The sequence below is a fragment of the Pleurodeles waltl genome, chromosome 6 (assembly GCF_031143425.1).
Source record: "Pleurodeles waltl isolate 20211129_DDA chromosome 6, aPleWal1.hap1.20221129, whole genome shotgun sequence".
Lineage (NCBI taxonomy): Eukaryota > Metazoa > Chordata > Amphibia > Caudata > Salamandridae > Pleurodeles > Pleurodeles waltl.
In genome coordinates this window covers 1313758669-1313784430 of record NC_090445.1, presented here as the reverse complement: position 1 = coordinate 1313784430, position 25762 = coordinate 1313758669, and the positions used below count along the sequence as shown (strand labels likewise).

The window sequence follows — 25762 nt, the reverse complement described above, 5'->3', positions numbered from 1 at the left end:
CACCAGACTCTCCGGAGAGGGGTGTTTCGAAAGGAACTCAGAGTCCCCTGGAGCTTATCTATACCTTCTGGCCACCGACCTGTTCACCGCTGATGAAGAGACAGGCTTTTTCCAAACCTCGAAGTTGGGATCCATAAGAGCTTCATTAAAAGGCAGCAGTGGATCCGCAACAGCAGTGGCAGGATGTAGCGCCTCCATCAGGATATTCGTCTTGACCTGGGCAACAGGAAGCAGAAGTTCTAAGAAATCAGCAGCCTTTCTGATGACAGAATGAAACGAGGCTGCCTCCCGGGTATACTCCCCTGGTGAGGCTAAATCCCATTTTGGGGGAGTATCCAGCCCACTGGCAGTGTTTAACCCCTAAAAGTCACCCACGGGCTCCACAATCTCCCCTTCCTCAAGGAGCTGACTCTGGTATTCTCTTTCCTCCACCAATCACAGGGCCTTCCTTCGGGAACGCAACTTAGCCTCCAGCGTCGACAGAGAGTTGGCCGACGTCGAAGAACGTTGTCGAAGGTGTCACCACTCTATCTCCGGACCCATCCGACGCCGGAGATGGATCCATCGGCGCCGTGGGCAGCTGATCTCCACCCATCGACGCCATCCGTTTTCGGGACGCCTCCATCTGGATAGACACTGGCGTTGCAGGTCTTTCCACAGACGACGGCTGCACAGCCTGTACCGGCGCCGGACTAGCGTCCCCTACCAGACAGAATGGCATGAACGGCGTCGGTCTATAAGGAGCCGGAGCGCCTAAATTAAACGCCAAGTGACCAGTGGGGCCAGCTGGCGCACCACCTCCCAGCGCCATGCTCTGAAACATGGCATTAAGGAATGCCGCTGGATCTGACCACGGAGTAGGGAAGACCGGATACTCCGCCGGAGCCGGACCTGGATCCTGGACATCCAGATGCGCCGGAGAATAGTGAGGACTCTGAGGCTCCACCACCTCAAAGACCGGCGCCGGAGAAGTCTGCGGAGTCGAAGGCTGAGGAGTCCGTCGGGCTGACCTCCCATGACTTATGGAGACCTCGAACGGCTCCCTCTGGAACGACGCCAGGAATCGTGATGGTGCTGCTTCCAATGACTCTTCGCTTACTTCCCCGATGAAGATCTATGGTGACTCCTCTTCTCCTTTTTAGCTTTTGCTAAAAACAACTTGGCTTCACGCTCCTTCAGAGCCTTGGGATTCATTTTCTGGCACGAACCACACTCCTCTACGTTGTGGTCTGAGCTCCGACACCATAGACAGTCATAATGCGGGTCAGTGACTGACATACGACCTCCGCATTCTCTGCAAGGCTTGAACCCTGACTTCTTCGGAGCAGACATTCCGAAAACACAAAGTATCCCTTTCAACAGCAATCGACACAAGAGCTGGGGAAATAACCGTTAACGAAGGCACGGAAAAATGGGAACTGACGTCCGCACGCCGGCGAGGACCTCTTATTGACACGATGATGTCAGACCGAGCCGCGTGGAGTCTGGCGATTGTGACGTCCTCGCCGACGTACAGCGCTGGAAAGAAGTTTCCGTCAAATGCTGCGCATTAGGGAGAATTCATTCAGTGACGAATCCACAGGTAGTTGTATCCATCAGAATGTATCATTTCTTTAGCAAATAGGAGCATTTAAAAAAAAAAAAGCATCATATTGCCTTAGCACTTAAGCACTGATCTTTTTAATGAATAATTTATTATTCAGCATCCTCTATGCTAATGTCATCCAGTGATGTTCAAACACATTTTGAAGTACTGACAATAAGGCTTTCCTCAAGGGAATATTTCCAATGTAGTAATGGAAGATGTAGTTACAAGTAAGAATTGTACATCTGCACAGTGGCAAATTAATTATACACCATACAGCAATGAAAATAAACTAATAGGACCTCAGCTTATCTGTGTGCTGTGGAGCATGTGGGGAGAAGGTAGGAGTTTGGGGCAGAGGGGGTAGAGAAGGAGAACAAGTGAGTGACATGATTTCTGCCCTGTTGAGGATAGAGTCTGCAAAGAAATGTGGCATAACTAAAACATATTAAAACACTCTATGTATCATAAGAAATATGTTTGAAAAAACAGTTGCACTACATCAGACTGTAGATGTAACTGATGTGTTCAAAACATTCATACTATGCATTGTTAATGCACAAAAGTATAAAACACTTCCACACAAGTGGATTTGGTTAAAGGACATCCTCTCCCCTTGTAGAGGCATGCAACGACCAAGGCACAACATAATTCAATATGATCTGAGTACCCATAATCAGGAGAGATTGAAAGTTCTGTTATCGGAAAGCTTTCAATTTAGTGTTGAAGCTAGCAGTACTTAAGTAAAGACTTAAAGGCTCCTACTATGGTGTTGAAATGTGTTTCAGAAAAGAAAAACGCAAGTGCTGTCTTTGTGCTTAATCTCTTGCCAATATCCCTGCCTTTAGAGGGCACTGCCAAATTCTCGACTAATGTGCCTTTGCATCTACATCAGCTTCATCGTAGTGTAAAAACTCATAACTACATTATAGCTGAAACACATTTGATTGAATTCAGCTTATATTTTAAACATGCCCTTACTCTGTTCTGTACTTTCTTGAGTCATTTTAAGTTTTTGCATTTTACTTCTTATTTCCCTATTGCAAAATAGTTGTTATAGACCGCAATTTTCGTTCTTGTTAAAATTGTATTTTGTGCTAAAAGTTTGTGCCCAAGTCGAGCTGCCCTCAACTTGTTTTACTTAACGATTAGCTATTAATTTGGCACCTCATGAGATTTTTATCTGCGCTTGATGTTTTTTTTCTTCTTTTTTTCTCCTAATCCCCCCTCCCCTTGGGGTGCCATGCCAACCTCACACTGCCTGTGGCATAGGTAAGTCACCCCTCTAGCAGGCCTTACAGCCCTAAGGCAGGGTGCACTATACCACAGGTGAGGGCATAGGTGCATGAGCACTATGCCCCTACAGTGTATAAGTAAAACCTTAGACATTGTAAGTGCAGGGTAGCCATAAGAGTATATGGTCTGGGAGTCTGTCAAAAACGAACTCAACAGCTCCACAATGGCTACACTGAATACTGGGAAGTTTGGTATCAAACTTCTCAGAATAATAAACCCACACTGATGCCAGTGTTGGATTTATTAAAAAATGCACAAAGAGGGCATCTTAGAGATGCCCCCTGTATTTTACCCAATTGTTCAGTGCAGGACTGACTGGTCTGTGCCAGCCTGCTGCTGAGAGACGAGTTTCTGACCCCATGTGGTGAGGGCCTTTGTGCTCTCTGAGGACAGAAACAAAAGCCTGCTCTGGTTGGAGGTGCTTCACACCTCCCCCCTGCAGGAACTGTAACACCTAGCAATGAGCCTCAAAGGCTCAGGCTTCGTGTTACAATGCAAAACAAGGAGGAGTCACCTACCAGTCAGGACAGACCCTAAGGTGTCCTGAGCTGAGGTGACCCCTGCCTTTAGAAATCCTCCATCTTTATTTTGGAGGATTCCCCCAATAGGAATAGGGATGTGCCCCCCTACCCTCAGGGAGGAGGCGCAAAGAGTCAAGTACAATAGCCATTGCCTACTGCCCTCCCAGACCTAAACACACCCCTAAATTTAGTATTTAGGGGCTCCCCAGAACCTAGGAAACTAGATTCCTGCAACCTGAAGACGAAGAATGACTGCTGACCTGAAAGCCCTGCAGAGAAGACGGAGACACCAACTGCTTTGGCCCCAGCCCTACCGGCCTGTCTCCCCACTTCAAGAAAAACTGCAACAGTGACGCGTCGCCCAGGGTCCAGCGACCTCTGAAGCCTCAGAGGACTACCCTGCATCTAAAAGGACCAAGAACTCCAGAGGACAGCGGATCTGCTCCAAAGAAGATACAACTTTGCAACAAAGAAACCACTATTAAACAACTAATTAAACAACTATTAAAGGACTGCACGTTTCCCGCTGGAAGCGTGAGACTTTCCACTCTGCACCCGACGCCCCCGGCTTGACCTGCGGAGAAACAACACTACAGGGAGGACTCCCTGGCGACTGCGACCCTGTGAGTAGCCAGAGTTGACCCCCCTGAGGCCCCCCAGCGACGCCTGCAGAGGGAATCCAGAGGCTCCCCCTGACCGCGACTGCCTGCTTCTAAGAACCCAACGCCTGGTAAAGACACTGCAACCGCAGCCCCCTGGACCTGAAGGATCCGACCTCCAGTGCAGAAGCGACCCCCCCCCCACCCCCCCCAGGTGGCCCCCTCCCTTGCCCAGGTGGTGGCTACCCCGAGGAGGCCCCCATTGCCTGCCTGCTTCGCTGAAGGGACCCCTGGGTCTCTCATTTGAACTCCATTGTAAACCCGACGCCTGTTTGCACTCTGCACCCGGCCGCCCCCGTGCTGCTGAGGATGTACTTTTTGTGCTGACTTGTGTTCCTCCCCCCCCCCCCCCCCCCAACTTCCTACAGTAACATACCAAAATATCTTTCCTGAAACCTTTCCAGCATTAATTTTGTTTTCATTGATTGACAAACTTTGAATCATTTTTCGTCTTTAGGCTGGAACAGTGCTGCACTGTTGTCTTTTGTCCTTATGGGCCTCATGAATTTTACATTTTATTTTCTGCCCGCATTTAAATAATTCCACCTTTTTATTAGTTTTATCTTTTAAAGCTCTCTGAATGCAGATTTATATTCTGATGACGCTTCTACAACGGATGACACATCCACTCACGATTTGACATGTTTGCCATTTGTCACTGTTATTTGAAGTGATTAATGTTTTAGATTTATTTGTAATGCCTTTGAAGGTAGCTCTTGAAGTCTATAAAGCTCAGACCTCTTGACTCCATATATTTTGTAAACTAAAGTTAAGTATCCTTTGAGGCTCACTGTAGGAAAATGGCTCCCTGTGCATTTACCCCCCACTTTTTTGCCTGATATTGATGCTGACTTGACTGCGAAGTGTGCTGGGACCCTGCTAACAAGGCCCCAGCACCAGTGTTCTTTCACTAAAAATGTACCATTATATCCACAATTGACACACCCCTGGCACACAGATAAGTCCCTTGTAAAAGGTACCAGTGGTACCAAGGGCCCTGTGACCAGGGAAGGTCCCTAAGGGCTGTGGCATGTTGTGCCACCCTAAGGGACCCCTCACCTAACACTTGCACACTGCCATTGTAGATTGTGTGTGTTGTTGGGGAGAAAAAGGCAAACTCAACATGGCATCCCCCTCAGGATGCCATGCACACAAAATACTGTGGCATAGGTAAGTCACCACTCTAGCAGGCCTTACAGCTGTAAGGCAGGGTGCACTATACCAGAGGTGAGGGCATAGCTGCATGAGCAATATGCGCCTACAGTGTCTAAGTCTATTCTTAGACGTTGTAAATACAGTGTGGCCATATTAAGTATATGGTCTGGGAGTTTGTCAAAAACGAACTCCACAGTTCCATACTGGGAAGTTTGGTATCAAACATTTTAGTATAATAAACCCACACTGATGCCAGTGTTGGATTTATTACAAAATGCACACAGAGGGCATCTTAGAAGATGCCCCCTGTATTTTACCCAGTCCTTCAGTGCAGGACTGACTGGTCTGTGCCAGCCTGTCACGGAGACGAGTTTCTGCCCCCCCCACCCCCGGGGTGAGAGCCTTTGTGCTCTCTTGAGGACAGAAACAAAACCTGCAGTGGGTGGAGGTGCTGCTCACCTCCCCCTGCAGGAACTGTAACACCTGGCAGTGAGACTCAAAGCTCATGCCTTTTGTTACAGCACCCCAGGGCATCCCAGCTAGTGGAGATGCCTGCCGCTCCAGCCACTGCCCCCACTTTTGGCAAGGCAGGAGAGGGTAATGAGAAACACAAGGAGGAGTCACCCACCAGTCGGGGCAGCCCCTAAGGTGCCTGAGCTGAGGTGACCCCTGCCGTTAGAAATCCTCCATCTTGGTTTTGGAGGATTCCCTCAATAGGAATAGAGATGTGCCCCCCCTCCCCTCAGGGAGAAAGCGCAAAGCACCCTCCAGGACAGTAGCCATTGGCTACTGCCCCCCAGACATAAAACCCTCCCCCCCCCCCCCCCCCTAAATTTAGTATTTAGGAGTGACCCTGAACCCAGGAATAAAGATTCCTGCAATCTACAACCAGGACTGCTGACCTGAGAGCCCTGCAGAGAAGACGGGGACGACAACTGACTTGGCCCCCAGCCCTACTGGCCTGTCTCAAGACTCAAAGAACCTGCACAGCGTCCGATAGGGACCACCGACCTCTGGGGACTCAGAGGACTGCCCTGAAACCGAAGGACCAAGAAACTCCACAGAACAGTGGCACTGTTCGCCAACAGCAACATTTTTGCAACAAAGAAACAACTTTTAAAGAACTCACTCTTCCTGCCGGAAGCGTGAGACTTCACCCTCTGCCACCGGCTCGAGCTCCAGAGAACCAACACTGCAGAGAGGACTTCCAAGCAACTGCAACCTCGTGAGTAACCTGAGGTGACCCCCCCCCCCACAGCAACGCCTGCAGAGAGGATCCAGAGGCTCCCCGTGACTGCCTGGAACAAAGAACCCGATGCCTGGACCAAGCACTGCACCACGCAGACCTAGGACCGAAAGGAACCGTACTCCAGTGCAGGAGTGACCATCAGGCGACCCTCTGCCTATCCCAGTCGGTGGCAGGCCTGAGAAGCCCCCCTGTGCCCTGCCTGCATCGCTAAAGTGACCACCGGATCCCTCCATTGATTTCTGCAGAAAACCCGATGCCTGCTAAGCACACTGCACCGGGCCGCCCTTGTGCCGCTGAGGGTGTGTTTTGTGTGCCTGTTTTGTATCCTACTACTACTTTAATTCAAAGTTCCTTACCTGTGTGGAGTACCTTGCATTTTATATATTTATTACAAATCTTGAATCTTGTGGTTCTGAAATAAATTAAGTAAAGAGGTTTTTCTATATAAAAAAAAACTATTGGTCTGGAGTTAAGTCTTTGAGTGTGTGTCCCTCATTTATTGCCTGTGTGTGTATACAGCAAATGCTTAACACTACCCTCTAAAAAGCCTGCTGCTCGACCACACTACCACAAAATAGAACATTAGAATTTATCTAATTTTGCCACTATCAATCTCTAAGGGGAACCCTTGGACTCTGTGGACACTGTCTCTCACTTTGAAATAGTATATACAGAACCGACTTCCTACACTCACCCATCTATGATTCTTAAGAGTTAATCTAATGTGACAGACTCTAGCCCCTCTTGTTCCACTGTATAAAAAAATAATGTCTATAAATAAGTAGCAGCTTACTTACTTTGAAATCTACTAAGTAAGAAATTAATGCCTTTGGACGTGCAAAATAAAATGTGCAAAAGGTGCAGACTTGGATAAACTAGCCTGCCAATGGGGTATAATGTCCTCACACAAAGGTGCGTTTACAGTTAATGCGACATGAGCTGCATGCTAAAATTCTATTTAATTGTGCCTCAAGCTCTTTCTGAGGGCTAGTGCGGGAGAATTGAGATGTTCATTTCTATTCTCCCTACATATGTCCTAAAATTGCTTAGACTGGTGTATGTAGTATTGACTCCTTAAATGCCCAGAAGCAATCAGTGTCTGGTGCCGAGGTACATAAACTGCATATGTGTTTTGTTCTCCTTCATACATTTATATTTATTTCTTCTAATTTTTTTATCTAAAATCTGCAGCTTTTTATCCCCAACCCAATTCCTTAAATAATGCATTTCTTCCATTGACACATCTCCTCAACTGCCTAGCAAACACTGTTGGGACTGTGGGATATATTTATCTTTCCATTGCTAAAACCAGCAGAATTTTTTTTTTTTTGGCAACCAAAACGCCCTGACCCCATTTAAAAATAAGTTTAAAAAAAAAAGAAAATTCAGGCTGTTAAAGCTTTTCACTTCTCATCTTGCCTTAGCCTCCAGAGGATTACTGTCGATTCAACTAAAATTTGGATTTTCATTCCTAAGGCATGACAATCAGACATTAGGATAAAAACTGGAGACGTTTAGGGAAATAAAGTAACATGTTCCCAGTCACCCTCATTGTTCCAATACCTTTGACCAAAAAATCCAGTATAATTCGCATATGCAGTAGTGCTTTATTGGTGCTGATTACCATTTGCTACAGCTGAATAATTCACCAGTCTTCTAAAGAAACATCCATCATTCTTTACAAATATATATATATATATATATATATATATATATATATATATATATATATATATATACACACACACACGTAGCAGTTTATACAGGTAACAAATTAATCATTTGTACCTGTTCTTGAGTACACCTCTTCCAATACACTGACTTTCCTCTATTTGTTTTTGATTGAGTCCTGAATTATGATAAACGCAAAGAAAGTTCCCGAAAGGCTGTAGTTAGGGACTACAGCTTAAAAAATGGCTTTCTGATTGTGGATAGCTTGGGGAGGAGTCTAATACAAACTTTGATAACCAGATAAACACTCGGCAACAGGGATGTTGGCTCTTACCCCGTATCAAAGGTAACACAAGCCAAATATATTTCATATGAAAAAGATGGAAGCATTTATGACGGAGGCTGCTTGATTATCCATCTGTGGATAAGCATCTATCTTAATGCCCCAAGCTCTTTACTTTGGCAGCCAGTAGAAAGTGCCATAAAGGCTTCAAGAGTCTTTGCCACAGCCACAAGCCATATGATGCAAAAATAGTTGTCTAACAGGAGGTTCAAGTTGGAGTTGTTTTGGTCATGAGTGGCATTGCTGTATCCTCTTTAAAAGTATGGGGTCCAGAGCTCATATAAGCAGAATTAAAGATTTCTGATTATTCTTGGTCTCAAAGATTCTGCAGTGAAAGGAGGCGTTTAACAGCTCTAGGATCTAGTTCTCCAGTGTTTATTTTTTTAAATTATCTATCTACTCCTTTTCTGTTAATGATCCCTTACCATTAAAGAGCAACTGAGTGAATGCATCTTCATTCTAGCTATTAATCTGGTTAATTGTGAACTGGAGAAAAGGGAGTGGCGGTTAGTCCAGAGCTGAACCATGACCGATCATAAAAACATTCACATCAATCCCTTTTATTGGCATCTGGAAACTCAACAACTAGGCAAGCCCTTAAATTGGCTGCTAGATCCAGTGTCCTTGACAGACGATATGTATTTGAAAGCAATGAACTTACTGGGTTAATCCAGATCTGTTTAGTTTAATAGTCCATAGAATGGTCTATATGCGCTTATAACTGATTAGCTGTGATTGTCATAAGATTTATAATTCATGTTTAATAGGCTTATGGGTAGGTAAAAGCTACAAAAGGGTCCTTAACTTAAAAAAAACTGTTGATTGAATTGACAGAATCTATATTGATTGGTGACCAGCTCACCAGCGCTGTAACACTTTTATCTGGATTGATGCTGCTGTTAATGGGCAGGAGCCCATACAAAAGCAAGCAACCAGATTACGTATGTGTCAGTGGGAGCATCTAGATGTTGAAGAGCAGACATGAGTTTGAGGGCCTCTTGGTGACAGTGTATAGTAGTCTGGAGGAGGATGAATAAATATCATACTTGGTTGTTTAGATGGTAAATGATTGAGCAATCAGTTCTAAGGAAAATCAACAATTACTGGCCGTTCCTTAAGTCTTTTTTATCAGAATACTGTGATTGATGTATTAATAGCTGCTTAGAAGCTGGTCACTAACGCAGGTTGTCTGCGCCTTGGGAGACGAGCATTTTGCCAGAGGAGAGTCTTTTAATAATGGCCTGAACCCCGACTGAAATGTAAGGTAATTGTTGTTTTTCTCCATTTAATTTTGCAGTTGTCGGATGTAGGAAGTTGGCTCTGTATATACTATCTCAAAGTGAGGAATAGTGTGCACAGAGTCCAAGGGTTCGCCTTAGAGGTAGGTAGTGGCAAAATTAGATAATACTAATGCTCAATTTTGTGGTAGTGTGGTCGAGCAGTAGGCTTGTTAAGCATTTTTTGTACACACAGGCAATAAATGAGGAACACACACTCAGACTTAACTCCAGGCCAATAGTTTTTAAATAGAAAAATATATTTTCTTAATTTCTTTGAGAACTACAAGATTCAAGATTTGAGGTAAGTACATAAAATGCAAGGTACTTCACACTTGTAAGTATAGAACTTTGATTTAAAGCAGTAGTACACACAGTTTTGGTAAAAATGGCAATAAGCTATTTTACAAGTGGACACAGTGCAAAAATCAACAGTTCTTGGGGGAGGTAAGTTTGGTTAGTTTTCTCAGGTAAGTAAAGCACTTACACAGTCAGTCTCCTGGGCACAGGCAGCCCACCGTTGGGGGTTCAAGGCAACCCCAAATTCACTGCACCAGCAACACAGGGTCGGTCAGGTGCAGAGGTCAAAGGAGGGCCCAAAACACATAGGTGCCAATGGGCAATGGAGAAGAGGGGTGCTCCGGTCCTAGTCTGCTTACAGGTAAGTTCCTGCGTCCTCGGGGAGCAGACCAGGTTTTTTTTGTAGAGCACTTGGGGGGAGGGGGGGGGGGGGGGTGGAAACACACAAACAGGCACACAACACACCCTCAGCGGCACGTGGTGGCTGGGTGCGGTGTACAAAGTAGGCATCGGGTTTGCTTATTGAAAGCAATGGAGGGACCTGGGGGTCAGGAAGGTGATGCAGGCAGGGCACAGGGGGGCTTCTCGGGCCAACCACCGACTGGGCTAGGATGAGGCCCGCTGCTGGTCACTCCTGCACTGGAAGGTGGTTCCTCTCAGTCCTGGGGCTGCAGGTGCAGTGCTTGGTCCAGGCGTCCGATTCCTTGTTACCAGGCAGTTCCGGTCAGAGGGAGCCTCTGGATCCTCTCTGCAGGCGTTACTGTGGGGTGCAGAGGGGTGCACTCAGGGTACCCAGGTTGTCGTAGTGGCCTGGGAGTCCTCTCTGCGGTGTTAGTTCTCCGGAGCTTGAGCCGGGGGCATCGGGTGCAGTGTGAAGTCTCACGCTTCTGGCGGGAAGAGAGAGTTGTTTGAAAGTTGTTTCTTTGTTGCAAAGTTGTTTCAGATTTTGAACGGTGGCGCTGTTCTCAGGAGTTTCTTGATCCTTTGGGTTCAGGGCCGTCCTTTGAGTCCTCAGAGGTCGCTGGTCCCTGTTGGATGTGTCGCTGTGCAGGTTCTTTAGGTCTGGAGACAGGCCGGTAGGGCTGGGGCCAAGTCAGTTGTCGTCTCTGCGGGGCTTTCAGGTCAGCAGTCCTTCTTTCTTCAGGTTGCAGGAATCTGGTTTCCTGGGTTCAGGGTTGCCCCTAAATACTAAATTTAGGGGTGTGTTTAGGTCTGGGGGGCAGTACCCAATGGCTACTGTCCTGGAGGGTGGCTACACCCTCTTTGTGCCTCCTCCCTCCGGGGACGGGGGCAAATCCCTATTCCTATTGGGGGAATCCTCTAAACTCAAGGTGGGTGATTTCTAAAGGCAGGGTTCACCTCCGCTCAGGGCACCTTAGGGGCTGTCCTGACTGGTGGGTGACTCCTCCTTGTTTTCCTCATTATCTCCTCCATCCTTGCTGCCAAAAGTGAGGGTAGTGGCTGGAGGGGCGGGCATCTCCACCAGCAATGATTCCTCAGGGTGTTGTAACAAAAGGCATGAGCCTTTGAGGCTCACTGCCAGGGTGTTAGTTCCTTGGGTTGGGGGGGGGGGGGTGTTGAGAAGCACCTCCACCCAGTACAGGCTTTGTTCCTGGCCACAGGGTGACAACGGCAATCACCCCATGTGGCCAGAAACTCGCCTGGTTGTGGCAGGCTGGCAGAAACTGGTCAACCTAGCACTAGTAGTCGGACTGGTATTCAGGGGGCATCTCGAAGATGCCCTCTGGGTGTATTTTACAATAAATCCTAAACTGGCATCAGTGTGCATTTATTGTGCTGAGAAGTTTGATACCATACTTCCCAGATTTCATTGTAGCCATTATGGAACAGTGGAGTTCGTGTTTGACAGACTCCCAGACCATATACTCTTTATGGCGACCCTACACTTAAAATGTCTAAGGTTTTGCTTAGACACTGTAGGGGCATAGTGCTCATGCACTTATGCCCTCCCTCGCCTGTGGTATAGTGCACCCTGTCCTAGGGCTGTAAGGCCTGCTAGTAGGTGACTTACCTATGCCACAGGCAGTGAGAGGTGGGCATGGCACCCTGAGGGGAGTGCCATGTCAACTTAGTAATTTTCTCCCCACCAGCACACACAAGCTGTGAGGCAGTGTGCATGTGCTGAGTGAGTGGTTCCCAGGGTGGCTATTACATGCTGAAGCCACTTAGAGACCTTACCTGGCCACAGGGCCCTTGGTACCAGGGGTACTATTTACAAGGGACTTATCTGTGTGCTAGGGCTGTGCCAACTGTGGGAACAAAGGTACATTTTAGGGAAACTACGCTGGGGCCTGGTTAGTAGGGTCCCAGCACACTTTCAGTCATAACTGGCATCAACAAAGGCAAAAAGTCAGGGGGTAACCATGCCAAGGAAGGCATTTCCTTACATCCGGTTATTGCTTATTCCTGAAATTTTCTGTGGTTGTGTTGGTCGGGACGGCTTTTTGTGTAGGCAGTGATTACTTGTTTATTGACGTCTGTCACCATACAGTAAGCAGTGATTCCCAGATCTAATAAGCTTCTGCCATCTGGATTGTTTTTCTTCCGATTGTTTTTTTTTTTTTGTATATTTAAATTGTTAAAACACTTGTGGCAAAACTTGACTGCACTTGTTCACTATAACTAGAAGAAAATTAAATCTAGGTAATACTGTTGTCAGAGCACTGCGTTCTTTTCTGTGGTGCCTGCTGAGGTTTCTTTAAATAATGATTATAGATTGGGATTAAGTGTGGTGTAGTAAGTGTGTATCATGTTTGCTTTAGAACTAAATGCTCCTTTCCAGGGTGGGAGTGATTTCACCGTTCCCAGTTTTATCCATGTTGTAATTGTGTTATTTTCTGGTTTAATCTTAGTTCTCTTGTGCCCAAGTGGCATATTGTGCTTCCAGACCTAGTTCCAGATCTCCTTTGAAAGCATATGCTTGCTATCGTGGGAACATATAAAACATGCATAAGCAGCTGCTTTTTGCCCTTCGTTTTGTAAGATTCTGATTGCGCTTCAGTACATCTTTGGACTTTGCCATTTAATTTCTTGTTTTGGAAATGTCCTGCATATCGAATAAAGCCTCTTAGGAAAATTACATTTGTAATTGGGATGTTTTAATTTACTTGCACATTGTTAGTTTATTTGCAGTTCTGAAAAAAGTTTTACATTGACGCCTGGCTGCCTAAACATTGTCTGCTGTTTATAGTAGGAATTCTTCAGTGGTTTTATATTTATTTGAAAATATTTACAAGTATCCTGTGTACGCTTAAGTACCTCAGACCCTCGACTTAAGATAATTTTTAATTTTGTAAAAAAAATTTATGGAGTACAACAGTTTGGATGACCCTCCTAACATGCCAAGACATTCTCTTTACTAGGGCGTACTAGACCGTATAAAACACTTCAAAATAAAGATACCCTTTTTATTCTTGTCAAAAAACCATTGAGTTTCCCATGTTAATTCCCATAGGACCTTTAGACATGACTACAGCTGATCCGCTAGATGGAATTAAACTTAATTTGGCAGAAAGCTAGCTTTTGGTACGCAGACCACGCTTTCTCTTATTTGGTGTAAGCCTGTTCAATAGTATTTGAGATATTAAAGGGATGAGGGGTGAGATATATGTATGTTTTGGGGGCCAATTAGGAGCTTAATTTTGCGTCTCCATGTGTGGTGTTTGCGGAAATTCACAAATTGCTAACAAAATATTTGCAAATCATGGAAAAAAATGACCGAAAAAAAAACACTGTCATACGCTAATTCATGTGCTCCCACATGCACTCAGACTCCTGTGCCCACTCAGACACTCTTGCATCCATTCGGACCCACGTCCTCACACACCCACCTTCAGACACACTCGCTCACCCACTGACAGGCTGGTCCTGTGGCCAACCTGGGCTGCGCACAGCCAAAGGCAGTGCGTGGCGCTGGGTTGGGTAGTTATAAGGGCTTGGCTGCTAGGCCAGGCTGCAGGCCAGGCCTTGCAACCGACCCCCACCGCACATGGCCGAAGGCCATGCGCGGTGGGGGTTGGAATTACTTTACGTTACATGGAAATTTACTGAAATAAACAAAGGTTACAGGGACGTTATAGTTAGGTTCTGAATTTACTCATACAAAACCATAGAAATTCAGCAGTTAGTTCTTTCAAGTAACTATAACTCGCACCATCACCATGCACAGCTAATTACTCCACAGATTATATCATTGACATCTTTTATGCCATATTTCATATTCTCACTGCAACATTTGCTATAAAATTAGGCGCTAGTTAGAGTTAACTTACGTCGCAAGTTATAACCAGTAACCTTTTGATATTTTATATATATATATCTCCAAGAAAGAAGTGACTCAAACACATCTCACCAAAGAACTAAAATATATTTCTGCTACAACGTTTCAGCTTCCGCCTTCCTCATGTAGTACAAGATGGTTTGCTCAGTGGCTGCACAGCTGACTTCTGGATTTTCAAAAAGCATCATGAGTGAAGATTCAAATTGGAATGTGGAATCAGTGCAGGCCTGAGAACTCTTCAGATATGCAGAAATCAATTGTTATTGTCAGTGATGTTCAGTCCATCTGGATGCACTGATTTTAAACAGTACATCCAGAGGTTTTCTCTGTTGTCCAGTAGGTCTTCCTTTAGAACATGTTCCACAGGGAAAATCTTCAAATCTGATAGTAAATGGTCCACAAGGTTAAAAGGATTGGCGACAGGCTGGTGAAGTTTCTTGTTTAATTATTGCTGATTTGTGGTTCTTGAATCGTGTGCGGAGGTCATTCACTGTTTGGCCTACATATTGTTTTTTTGCAGCTTTGGCGCTGCCACTGAATCACATAAATAATGCATGTTGATCGACATGTAAGATGCTGTCTTATTCCATAGGTCTTCCTTGTAACAGAGTTAGTTACTGATGATGTTTGTAAAAGGTATTCACATGTGATGCAAATTTTAGAATCACAGCAATGAACTCCTGCATTCGTTACAGCTTGCTTAAGTTCAGCTCTCACAATAAGCGATCGTAAATTGGGAGCTCTGCGGTAAGCAATGACTGGCGGTTTTGGAAAAAGCTTTTGCAATTTTTCACAAGTGGATAGTAAGGGAAAAGTTGTTTGTATTATATTTCTGTAGTTGGGAGCTGATGGATGATAGTCAACCACAAATGGGATTCTGTCACTTTTGTTTCTTCTGTTGGTATTCCAAATAAGTGCTTCCCTGGGTAACTGTAAGGACTTGTCAATTTGTTGCAGAATGATATGCAGAGGATAGCCTCGCTTTTTAAATAATGTAACAGTACCATGTAGATGGTCTTTACAAGTGTCTTCATTGCTGCAGATGTGTCTTATTCTGAGTACTTGGCTGTAGATGATGCTGAGTTTAGTGTGACGTGGTTGTCATGAAGTCCAGTTAAGATACAAATGAGCATCTGTAGGCTTGTGGTACGCATCAGTTATTTTTTGTTCATGAATGGTGAGTAACGCATTCAGAAAAAGGAGATGACTCTTCTGTTTAGTATTGCTGCCAGTGAATTTGATGGTAGGATGGATACTGTTGATAAAAGCGGTAAAATTGATCCATTGTTCTGCTTCCTGCATTCCAAATTACAAATATGTAATCAATGTATTGTAGCCATACCAGTGGTTTGATGTTTGTACTCGCAAGTATATAGTCCTCTAGTTTGCCCATGAAGATATTTGCTTAGGAAGGAGCCATCCGAGTGCCCTTGGATGTCCCTTGTATCTGCAGATAGTGTTGACCATTGAAGGTGAAATTGTTGGATTTAAGGATAACGCTTGCAAAGTCGGTAAGCACATTTGTTGATGGTTTTTTCAGTTATTTTATTAAGAGCTTCAGATAATGCCATTATCCCATCATCATGTGGTATAGTAGTGTATAATGATGTAACATCAGATGTAGCCAGAAGAGTGTCATCAAATGTGTTGGTTTGATTTAATTTTTCAGTAATCTGAAGTGACTGGTGTCCTTAACAAATGAGGGAAGTTCTTGGACAATGGGCTGGAGGTGCAGGTTGACAAATAAAGATAGTCTCTCAGTGGCTGTATCATTTCCAGAGATGATCGGGCGGCCAGGATTGTTCATTTTGTGAATTTTAGGAAGCATATAAAATCTCCCAGGCCTTGGTTTGGAGTGAACAAGTATATCTGCTGTTGCTTCATCAATGAGGTTTAAGCTCCTGTACTCTGCAACCATGTTCTTGATTTCTTTGTTCAAGTCTTCTGTGGGATCAGTTTCTAAAGGTTGGTAAATGTTGGTATCCATCAGTTGTCTCATTCCCTCCTCAATATAATCACATACTTTCATGGCAACCACTGCACCACCTTTGCCCGTTTTATAATTACATCTGTTCTCTGTTGAAGGTGGTGGAGAGCTTTTCTTTCCTCCCTGCTAATGTTGTTATCAAAAATCCTGTCTGTCAAATATCTGTTGTTTTCTTGTGATCATATATATAGCTCTACAAAAAGAAAGAACTCTGGATAGTTCCCAAGTTTAGGTGGAGAGCAGTTCCTGTATAAAGTACCTTGCAACACGAATGATACTCTGAATCTACTCACCTCAACTCCAGCGAAGTTTAAGCATCGGAGTAGCACAGTGCCATCCATGCCAGGCTAGAAAGGGACAAAGTCTTTTTCCATTTATAAAACTCTAGAAATGTAGCTGTTCTAGTTATTCGTTTATTTATACTTATTTTAGGAAGCTATAGCTCGTGGCCTAAAGTTCTTAATGGCATGAGTTAGTGTCTTCAGATAAGTATGACTGTAACTGCTGAAGTTCTTTGGTTTTGTGTGGGTATAACATCTCTGTAACCTGTTTTTTTTCTTTCAGAGAATTTGTATTTTTTTTGTTTGTTTAATGTAAGTTATTGTGAAAATATCATGTGTTAATAAGTTAATATTCATACAACCATATTCGGTCCCTGCAGACCAAAATGCCCCCCCCCGCCCACCTGCACCCATCCCCATGTTGTGCATGACCTTTGCCAATGCGCGGCAGGGGGTATGATGTGTGAAAGGGAAAGTTTTTTGTTTTTTTTTCTCTTCTTCTACCCTCTACATTTTTTTTCCCCCCATTGGGCTTTGGCTCTGTGGATCCTTCGTGGATTTACACTGGGGGGTCGCGTCGCTCTGTGCACTGCGGTGGATCCACAGATCGGCCAAAAAGAACATAATTTTTTTGACCCATGAGGGTCCCTTAGAGACCACTCCATGTGTGCTATGGGGTCAGGATACCTCCATCCTTATCCTTATGTATTTTATTTGTTTTCTCCCCTGGTGCCCAGCCAAGAAACAAAATGGCAGACCCAACTTTCCTTTCAGTTTACAGCCAGGAAATTGGAGTCTTGCCTTTTACTCTGATCCACAGGTATCCCCGGATGCTCTGCGGGTACCTACAGATCCACATCCCTAGATAACTATATTTAGCTTTCTTTAATAACTGCCAAATAACTGAACATGTTTACGCCAAATAACTGAACATGTTTACACAACATTAGTAAAAGGGCCTTTTCTAGACCGAGATCTACCTCTGCAAAATTTGGTGTCATTTCGTTCAGCGGTTCGGGCTGTAGTCTGTAAAAACTGCAAAATCCCCATATACATTGCATGGGGGGGAAAACGTTTTGGGACCCCACCTCTTTTTCATGGCCATCGCTTGACAAATCACCCTGAAACTTTCTAGACCTCAGCTAAAAATACTGGTACACTAGTTTTGAAATTTTGTGAAGATTCGTCAAACGGTGCCTAAGTTATTAGCAAAACAAAAAATGCTTTGTCTATGAGAAAAGATGCTCCTAACTATAACTACCTACTAGCTATCACTACTAGGTAATTAATTAATACATAATACATTACACACTGCACCTTAATCTTTGGCTTTGTTAGTGCATGTTGTGTAAGAGTCTTTGTCTGAAATCAGCATTCCATTGCTGGTTTGTAAAAGTATCTGGCTGCAAAGGATTGTAGAAAAAAAGTTCTTAGAATATGTTTTTTTTGGGGTATATGATGAACTGCTATTTAGTAATGACATGCAGTTCTATCAAAACCATTGGTGCATTTACTATTATTTTCAAAGTGATCTTTCTTGTATATTAACCTTGTTTATTGTCTTATTTTGTAGATAAACAACATAATTTAAACCAAGATGAGAAAAATAATTCTTCCTATGAGAATGCTAAAGATGACTGTGAGAAACTTCCAGTTGAAATGGCAGCAATTGAACAAAATGCGGCTGTCCAGGTGCAGGATGAGACCTCAGACTTGCATGCAGGAAAGAGGTCGCAATCTCCATCAGGAATATCCCGAACCCAAGAATCATTTAGAACTACATTATACGACTGGGATGAGCAAGACCATGAAGATTTAAAAACTGATGAAATTCAGGTTGAATTTAACAGTGGGAATTTGGAGACCAAGAAACAAGTGGATGGTGTAACAAACATGAATGATGAGGACCATACACCGGAGGCATTTGGAGATGATGATTATGATGATGATGATGATGATGATGAACTGCAAACTGTTGTGAAGCTTAGCAATTGCAGAACTTATTGTAGGCCCAACAAAGGAAAGCAGTCTCACGGAACAGCTGATTTTGACAAAGTAATGGACGGCACAATTCATTCTGTGACCAAGTCAGATGAGTCCGACAAAAGTAAGTTGAACACAGCCAAAAAGGGTGCGTTAAGTAGTGCTGTCAGGACAAGTGGGCGGACTCGAGACTACACTGTTCTCCATCCATCTTGTTTGTCTGTTTGTAATGTGACAATACAGGATACCCTGGATAGAAGTATAGATGATTTAACTTCAACAGCTACTACTGATTTAGGAGAAGCTGGGCGTCTCCGTAAAAAAGCTGATACTGCGGCCACCAAAACATATACCAGATTTCGACCTAGTCATACAAAATCAAAAAAGGATGCCAAACTGGAGTTTTTTGGGTTTGAAGACCAGGACGAGGGTGGTGGTGGTGAAGGGGGGTCTAAAATTCCTGGCCGTTCCAGCTATAGAATAAAATATTTTGGTTTTGATGACCTAAGTGAAAGTGACGAGGAAGAAGACGGCGACTGGGACGTGGCAGAAGTCAAAGCTAAAAAGAAAGAAAGAATGGCAAAAACACCATCCGCCTCTCTTCCATTGAGATCAGAAGCATATGCAAATTTACATGCCAGACAATCCACTGTCAATTTAGGTGAGTGCTAGTCTCAGTCTTTGATACTCTCTATTGAGTCAAACCAAGTTGAAGGAGTTGTGCAGGCATTCATAATACAAATATATGTGCCCTTTCTTAAATAAAAAAAAAATGTATTTATATTGAAATGGCATTACTACTAAAATAGAATAACTACTAATTTGTTAATTTCATTTGTCCAGCTATTTATACAATTGCCATTCCAATTGTCTGTTCGACACAGTAAAAACACAACAAAGATATATTTAAAATGGCATTAGACTGGTTGTTTAATAAATCTTCTTCAATCAGTCCAGAATCCTGAAGCTTAAACTTGGTCAGCCTGCTCTCATAAGTTAGGAGAACAGGGTAAGTAATAGAAAGAAAGCAAATATCACTGGCTTTCATACTTTGCAGTTAATACACTGCCTTAAAGACCATAACCAACCGTTACTTTTTTTATCTTTCCAGAGGAACACTTTGAACAAGAAATGTTACAATTTTTCCTTTCCCCAAGAGGCTTTTTTTTGTGTGTGCAATACCAAAGCCGCTCTTAATCCCATTGTTTAAATAGATTTTTTTTTTTTTTATTGCTTTAAGATCAGGAAAAACACAGCTTTTGCCTTCTTTCATGTGTCTGGTCAGATTTACAAATAAGGAATATTACACAGGTCTGTAATGCCTCAGTGTAAGCTGTCCTCTAAAAGATGAGAATTTCAGTTTGCTTGTTCCCTCGTCCATGAATCAGGGCAGACAATCTTTTTGTTAGTGTAAACTGTTAGAGTACATCGAAGTCCTTTTCAAGTAGACCTTGAAAGAAGGTCTGTAAAGACAACAGTGTTCTTGGTCCAGCAGTGAGATGTCTTGGAGGTGATCCTGGTTCCCTTACAGCTAGCCCTTTTGTCACTGGAATGTCATTGGCTGAGGCAGCATATAAAGTTAGTAGTCTCCTCTTCGTTTTACGTCTCACCAGAGTGAGTGCATGCCCTGTCGCTTGCAACATTGTTTTTTTTTTCTCTTTAAAAACAAAACCACTCTAAAACGGGGCTTTTAGCCCATCCAGTGCTTGGCATTGGTTTGCTTAACTGTCACACTCCTTTTCTTCCTTTTCATTGGCCAGAGTGTGTCGTATCACTTTGCCTCAATGTTTTTCTTCACTGGTGCATATGAAACAAGCACTGATTGATTTCTTTATTATTGTTCTTCTGTGCTGTTTGTGCTTTTTTTTCTTTGCCTGCCAGACAACTTGAACCCATCAGAATTGTAGACCGTGCTTCCTGGTATTTCCAAGAGTTGAACTAAAAAAAAAACTAGCGATAATTATACTGTTGTCTGTGACCACTGTTTGTAACTTAAATTCTGGCCCCCTGTTGGTTTATTGACATTGAAGCTGTAAACCTACTCCCATCGTTTGACTGTTTCCATATAGTTTGTTTTTTCTGAATTAATATTTTCTACTCAGTCACATTTACTTTTTTTGTTGGTTACCTCTGTTATACTTTAGAGGATATTTTATTCATCATCAAACACAAGTTGTTTTCAAAAGATTTGTTTCACCTTTATCTCTTTACAACTATCCATTCCCTAAAGTCACCCTGCCTCCCTTGAACCCCACCCACCCTTAAGCTGTAAAATCACCATATCTCCATGTACCCTTTTCCAAACCCTAAAATGGGTCTCTGTGTGACATTTTGCCACGCCGCTGTGGTTCCAAGCAGCGATGCAGGGTCCTTTGTCAAGATGCGTGGTCGATGTCATCTCTGATTTGATATGATTTGAGTTGTATTGCACTGCGTTGGTTCTCATGAGAATCCTGCAAGGGCTGTGATGCGAGGCCTGTGTTAAGTTGCATTGCGATGTGCTGGTTCTGATGAGGAATATGAAGCAAGGCCCGCATCAAGTTATCACATCATCTGTTCCAATGAGGAGCTGCAAGGGCTGTGTCTGAGTTGCACTGCGTTGGTTCTCATAGGGGCCCCAGCTGGGCTGTCAGAGCACCTTCCCCCATTTCCAAGGGTTTACGATTAGGGAGGCACCACTTGGTGGGTTAGGACTCATAGCAGACAGAGTCCGTGTGCTAGGTTCAAGTGTGTTGGAAGTCATGATGTCCCTGCAGCTCAAAAAAGGAGGCCAGCTAACTAGGCTTTGGAGTTTCCCTGGTGGTTCAAGGTCGAGGTCCAGTCCTCCTTACTAGGGTAGCGCGACAGCAGAGCAGTCCCTCTTGCAGGCAGGGCAACAGAGCAGCCAATCAGGAGGGCAGCAAAGCAGTATTTGAGTCTTCCCCAGGTCAAGAAGTGCTATGAAGAGTGGGCCTCTTGGGTGTCCCCTCTTTAGGTCACCGTCTAACAGCTTCACAGCTGTCTGATTTGTTAAAGACATCTTGGGGACTTTTTAAAAAGTTGACCTAGGAAAGCATTCCACTCATTCTTTGCCTTTGCGGTTTGTAACTCAGATTTTATGGCTTTCCATTTGCTGGGTTTATTTGCTTTAGTCTCTCTAGGTTTAGTTAGTCTCTTTCGTTGCCTAAACCGTGTTTACTCTACCCTTCCACGATCTCCATTTCGCTAAACAGGCCTTTACATTTTGTTCTTCTCATGTCACATTTGCTGTGCATTCAAAAGCTGTGGTCAAATGTCAGCCTCTGTCTTCAGAGAGAACTTGTTTACTTTCTTTTTCTGACTTCAAATTGAGAGGATTTATGTGATAATCTTGCTGGATACTCTGGGTAGGACAAAGGTTTTGTTTCAAGCACACAACAACATTTAAATGAACTATGCAGTATTTCTGGATAAATCAGAATTAGTAACACAAATAAAACACTTTTTTGTTATTTCTGAAGTGTGTTGGAAACAAATACTTTAATATGATAAACCATGACGCAAGGTGATGTAATTTCTACACATTTTCGTTTGTGCATGGTACAGATTTTATTAGTAAAGCAATGTCTGTGTAATGGTTCATTTGAAAATGTGTTGTCTGTAATGGCATGGGCTAGCATGCCAAACATACTCTGCTCTATGCAACTCCACTCTGCACCATTCTACAGCATTCCACGCCCCTGCACTCTGCTCCACTCTTTCCCACTGCACTCTATGCCACTTCATGCTAAGTCTCTCTACTTTTCCCTGTACCACTCTACTCTGTTGCCATTGCACCATTCCCAAATCTAGTCTACACCACTGCACTCTACACCTCTCTGGTCCAGGCCACACTAACCTACTCTGCACAACTCCACGCTGCTGCGCTCTACGCCACTGTCCAAAACTGCGCTCTATGCCAATGCACTTTACTCTGTAACACAACTCTACACCCCTGCAGTCAACGGCTATCTACTGTGCGCCACTCTAATCTACTCTGCACCCTTGTACTCCATGCCACTGCACTAAACACCACTTCATACTTTTACACACTGCCACTTTATGCAACTGCACTCTACCCTGCACCATTCCACTTCCCTTTACTGTGAAGCAATCCACTGCCGCGTTCCACTTGCCCTGCACCCTGCCCCACTCTGTCCCGCGCCTGTCCCTTTCCCACTCTGCTCCACTCCCTGCCCCATGCCACGCCACACCCTGCCCCCCTCTGCACTGCACCCTACACCCCGTCCCACTCTGCTCCCCACCCAGTGAGTCACTCTGCACCACTCTCCAATCTGTGCCACACTGTGCGTCACTTACCACTCTGAGCCACTACTCACTCTGAGCCACGCTCCACTGTGCCATGCTCTGTGCCACACTCCCCACTCCCCTGCCCCACTCTGCCATGCTGTACCCCGTGCCCCACTCCATGCTATGGCCTGCCCCGCGATGCTCTGTGCCATTCCACTCCTCAGCGCCATTTCCCATTCCCCATGCCCAACTCTGCCACGCACTGCGTCAGTGCCCCACTCTACACCCCGCCCTGCTCTGCCGCACCCCATGGCCCATACTCTGCCCTATGGCCCGCCCCTTCACCCCGCCCTGCTCTGTGCCCCTCACCCCGCCCTGCTCTGTGCCCCTCACCCCGCCCTGCTCTGTGCCCCTCACCCCGCCCTGCTCTGTGCCCCTCACCCCGCCCTGCTCTGTGCCCCTCACCCCCCCCCCTGCCCTGCGCCCCTCACCCCGCCCTGCCTGCTCTGCCTCTGCCCCTGCGCCCCCGCCCCCCCCTGCGCGCTCTGCCTCTGCCCCTGCGCCCCCGCCCCCCCCTGCGCGCTCTGCCTCTGCCCCTGCGCCCCCGCCGCCCCCCCCCCTGCGCGCTCTGCCTCTGACCCTGCGCCCCCGCCGCCCCCCCCCCCCTGCGCGCTCTGCCTCTGCCCCTGCGCCCCCACCCCCCCCCGGGCGCTCTGCCCCTGCGCCCCCGCCCCCCCCCGCGCGCTCTGCCTCTGCGCCCCCGGCCCCCCCCCTGCGCGCTCTGCCTCTGCCGCCGCGCCCCCGGCCCCCCCCTGCGCGCTCTGCCCCTGCGACCCCCCCCCCCCCTGCGCGCTCTCCCCCTGCGCCCCCGGCCACTGCGCGCTCTGCCACTGCGCTCCTCCTCATGCCACACCCCACCACTTTCTGCCGCTCCTCACTCTGTGCCACCCTCTGGGGGCCACTCCCCCACTCTGTGCCACACTTCACTCTGAGCCATGCTCCCCACGCCCCACTTCCCCGCCTCACTCTGCCATGCTCTATGCCATTCCACTCCCCAGTGCCATACCCCACGCTCTGCGCTTCACCCCAGTCCTCGCCCGGCGCCACTCCCCGCTCTGCGCCTCACCCGGCGCCACTCCCCGCTCTGCGCCTCACCCGGCGCCACTCCCCGCCTCACCCGGCGCCACTCCCCGCTCTGCGCCTCACCCGCCGCCACTCCCCGCTCTGCGCCTCACCCGCCGCCACTCCCCGCTCTGCGCCTCACCCGCCGCCACTCCCCGCTCTGCGCCACTCCCCGCTCTGCGCCTCCCTCTCGCCGCGCCGCCCTCTGGGCCCCCTCTCGCCGCGCCGCCCTCTGGGCCCCCTCTCGCCGCGCCGCCCTCTGGGCCCCCTCTCGCCGCGCCGCCCTCTGGGCCCCCTCTCGCCGCGCCGCCCTCTGGGCCCCCTCTCGCCGCGCCGCCCTCCTCTGTGACCCTCTACTCCACTCTTTGCCGTTCCACTCTTTGCCTCCCCCCTCTTTGCCTCCCCACGCTATGGCCCTCCACGCTATGGCCCTCCACTCTTTACCGGTCCACGCTATGGCCCTCCACTCTTTGCCGGTCCACGCTATGGCCCTCCACTCTTTGCCGGTCCACGCTATGGCCCTCCACTCTTTGCCGGTCCACGCTATGGCCCTCCACTCTTTGCCGGTCCACGCTATGGCCCTCCACTCTTTGCCGGTCCACGCTATGGCCCTCCACTCTTTGCCGGTCCACGCTATGGCCGGTCCACGCTATGGCCGGTCCACGCTATGGCCGGTCCACGCTATGGCCGGTCCACGCTATGGCCGGTCCACGCTATGGCCGGTCCACGCTATGGCCGGTCCACGCTATGGCCGGTCCACGCTATGGCCGGTCCACGCTATGGCCGGTCCACTCTTTGGCCGGTCCACTCTTTGGCCGGTCCACTCTTTGGCCGGTCCACTCTTTGGCCGGTCCACTCTTTGGCCGGTCCACTCTTTGGCCGGTCCACTCTTTGGCCGGGTCCACTCTTTGGCCGGGTCCACTCTTTGGCCGGGTCCACTCTTTGGCCGGGTCCACTCTTTGGCCGGGTCCACTCTTTGGCCGGTCCACTCTTTGGCCGGTCCACGCTACGACCCTCCACTCTTTGGCCGGTCCACGCTACGACCCTCCACTCTTTGGCCGGTCCACGCTACGACCCTCCACTCTTTGGCCGGTCCACGCTACGACCCTCCACTCTTTGGCCGGTCCACGCTACGACCCTCCACTCTTTGGCCGGTCCACGCTACGACCCTCCACTCTTTGGCCGGTCCACGCTACGACCCTCCACTCTTTGGCCGGTCCACGCTACGACCCTCCACTCTTTGGCCGGTCCACGCTACGACCCTCCACTCTTTGGCCGGTCCACGCTACGACCCTCCACTCTTTGGCCGGTCCACGCCACGACCCTCCACTCTTTGGCCGGTCCACGCCACGACCCTCCACTCTTTGGCCGGTCCACGCCACGACCCTCCACTCTTTGGCCGGTCCACGCCACGACCCTCCACTCTTTGGCCGGTCCACGCCACGACCCTCCACTCTTTGGCCGGTCCACGCCACGACCCTCCACTCTTTGGCCGGTCCACGCCACGACCCTCCACTCTTTGGCCGGTCCACGCCACGACCCTCCACTCTTTGGCCGGTCCACGCCACGACCCTCCACTCTTTGGCCGGTCCACGCCACGACCCTCCACTCTTTGGCCGGTCCACGCCACGACCCTCCACTCTTTGGCCGGTCCACGCCACGACCCTCCACTCTTTGGCCGGTCCACGCCACGACCCTCCACTCTTTGGCCGGTCCACGCCACGACCCTCCACTCTTTGGCCGGTCCACGCCACGACCCTCCACTCTTTGGCCGGTCCACGCCAC

General features: G+C 47.1%; 1 protein-coding gene across 4 annotated transcripts in view; it reads left to right on the top strand.

The window, feature by feature from the left end:
• Positions 1-25762, top strand: part of WAPL (WAPL cohesin release factor) — a 769297-nt gene that overhangs the window by 60325 nt on the left and 683210 nt on the right. For 2 of the 4 annotated variants that reach the window (XM_069240591.1, XM_069240590.1), the window contains exon 3: positions 18198-19268. In XM_069240591.1, the coding sequence (XP_069096692.1) occupies positions 18198-19268 (1071 nt within the window). The remainder of the gene's footprint in view (positions 1-18197; positions 19269-25762) is intronic. The other 2 variants (XM_069240593.1, XM_069240592.1) reach the window with 1 other exon arrangement.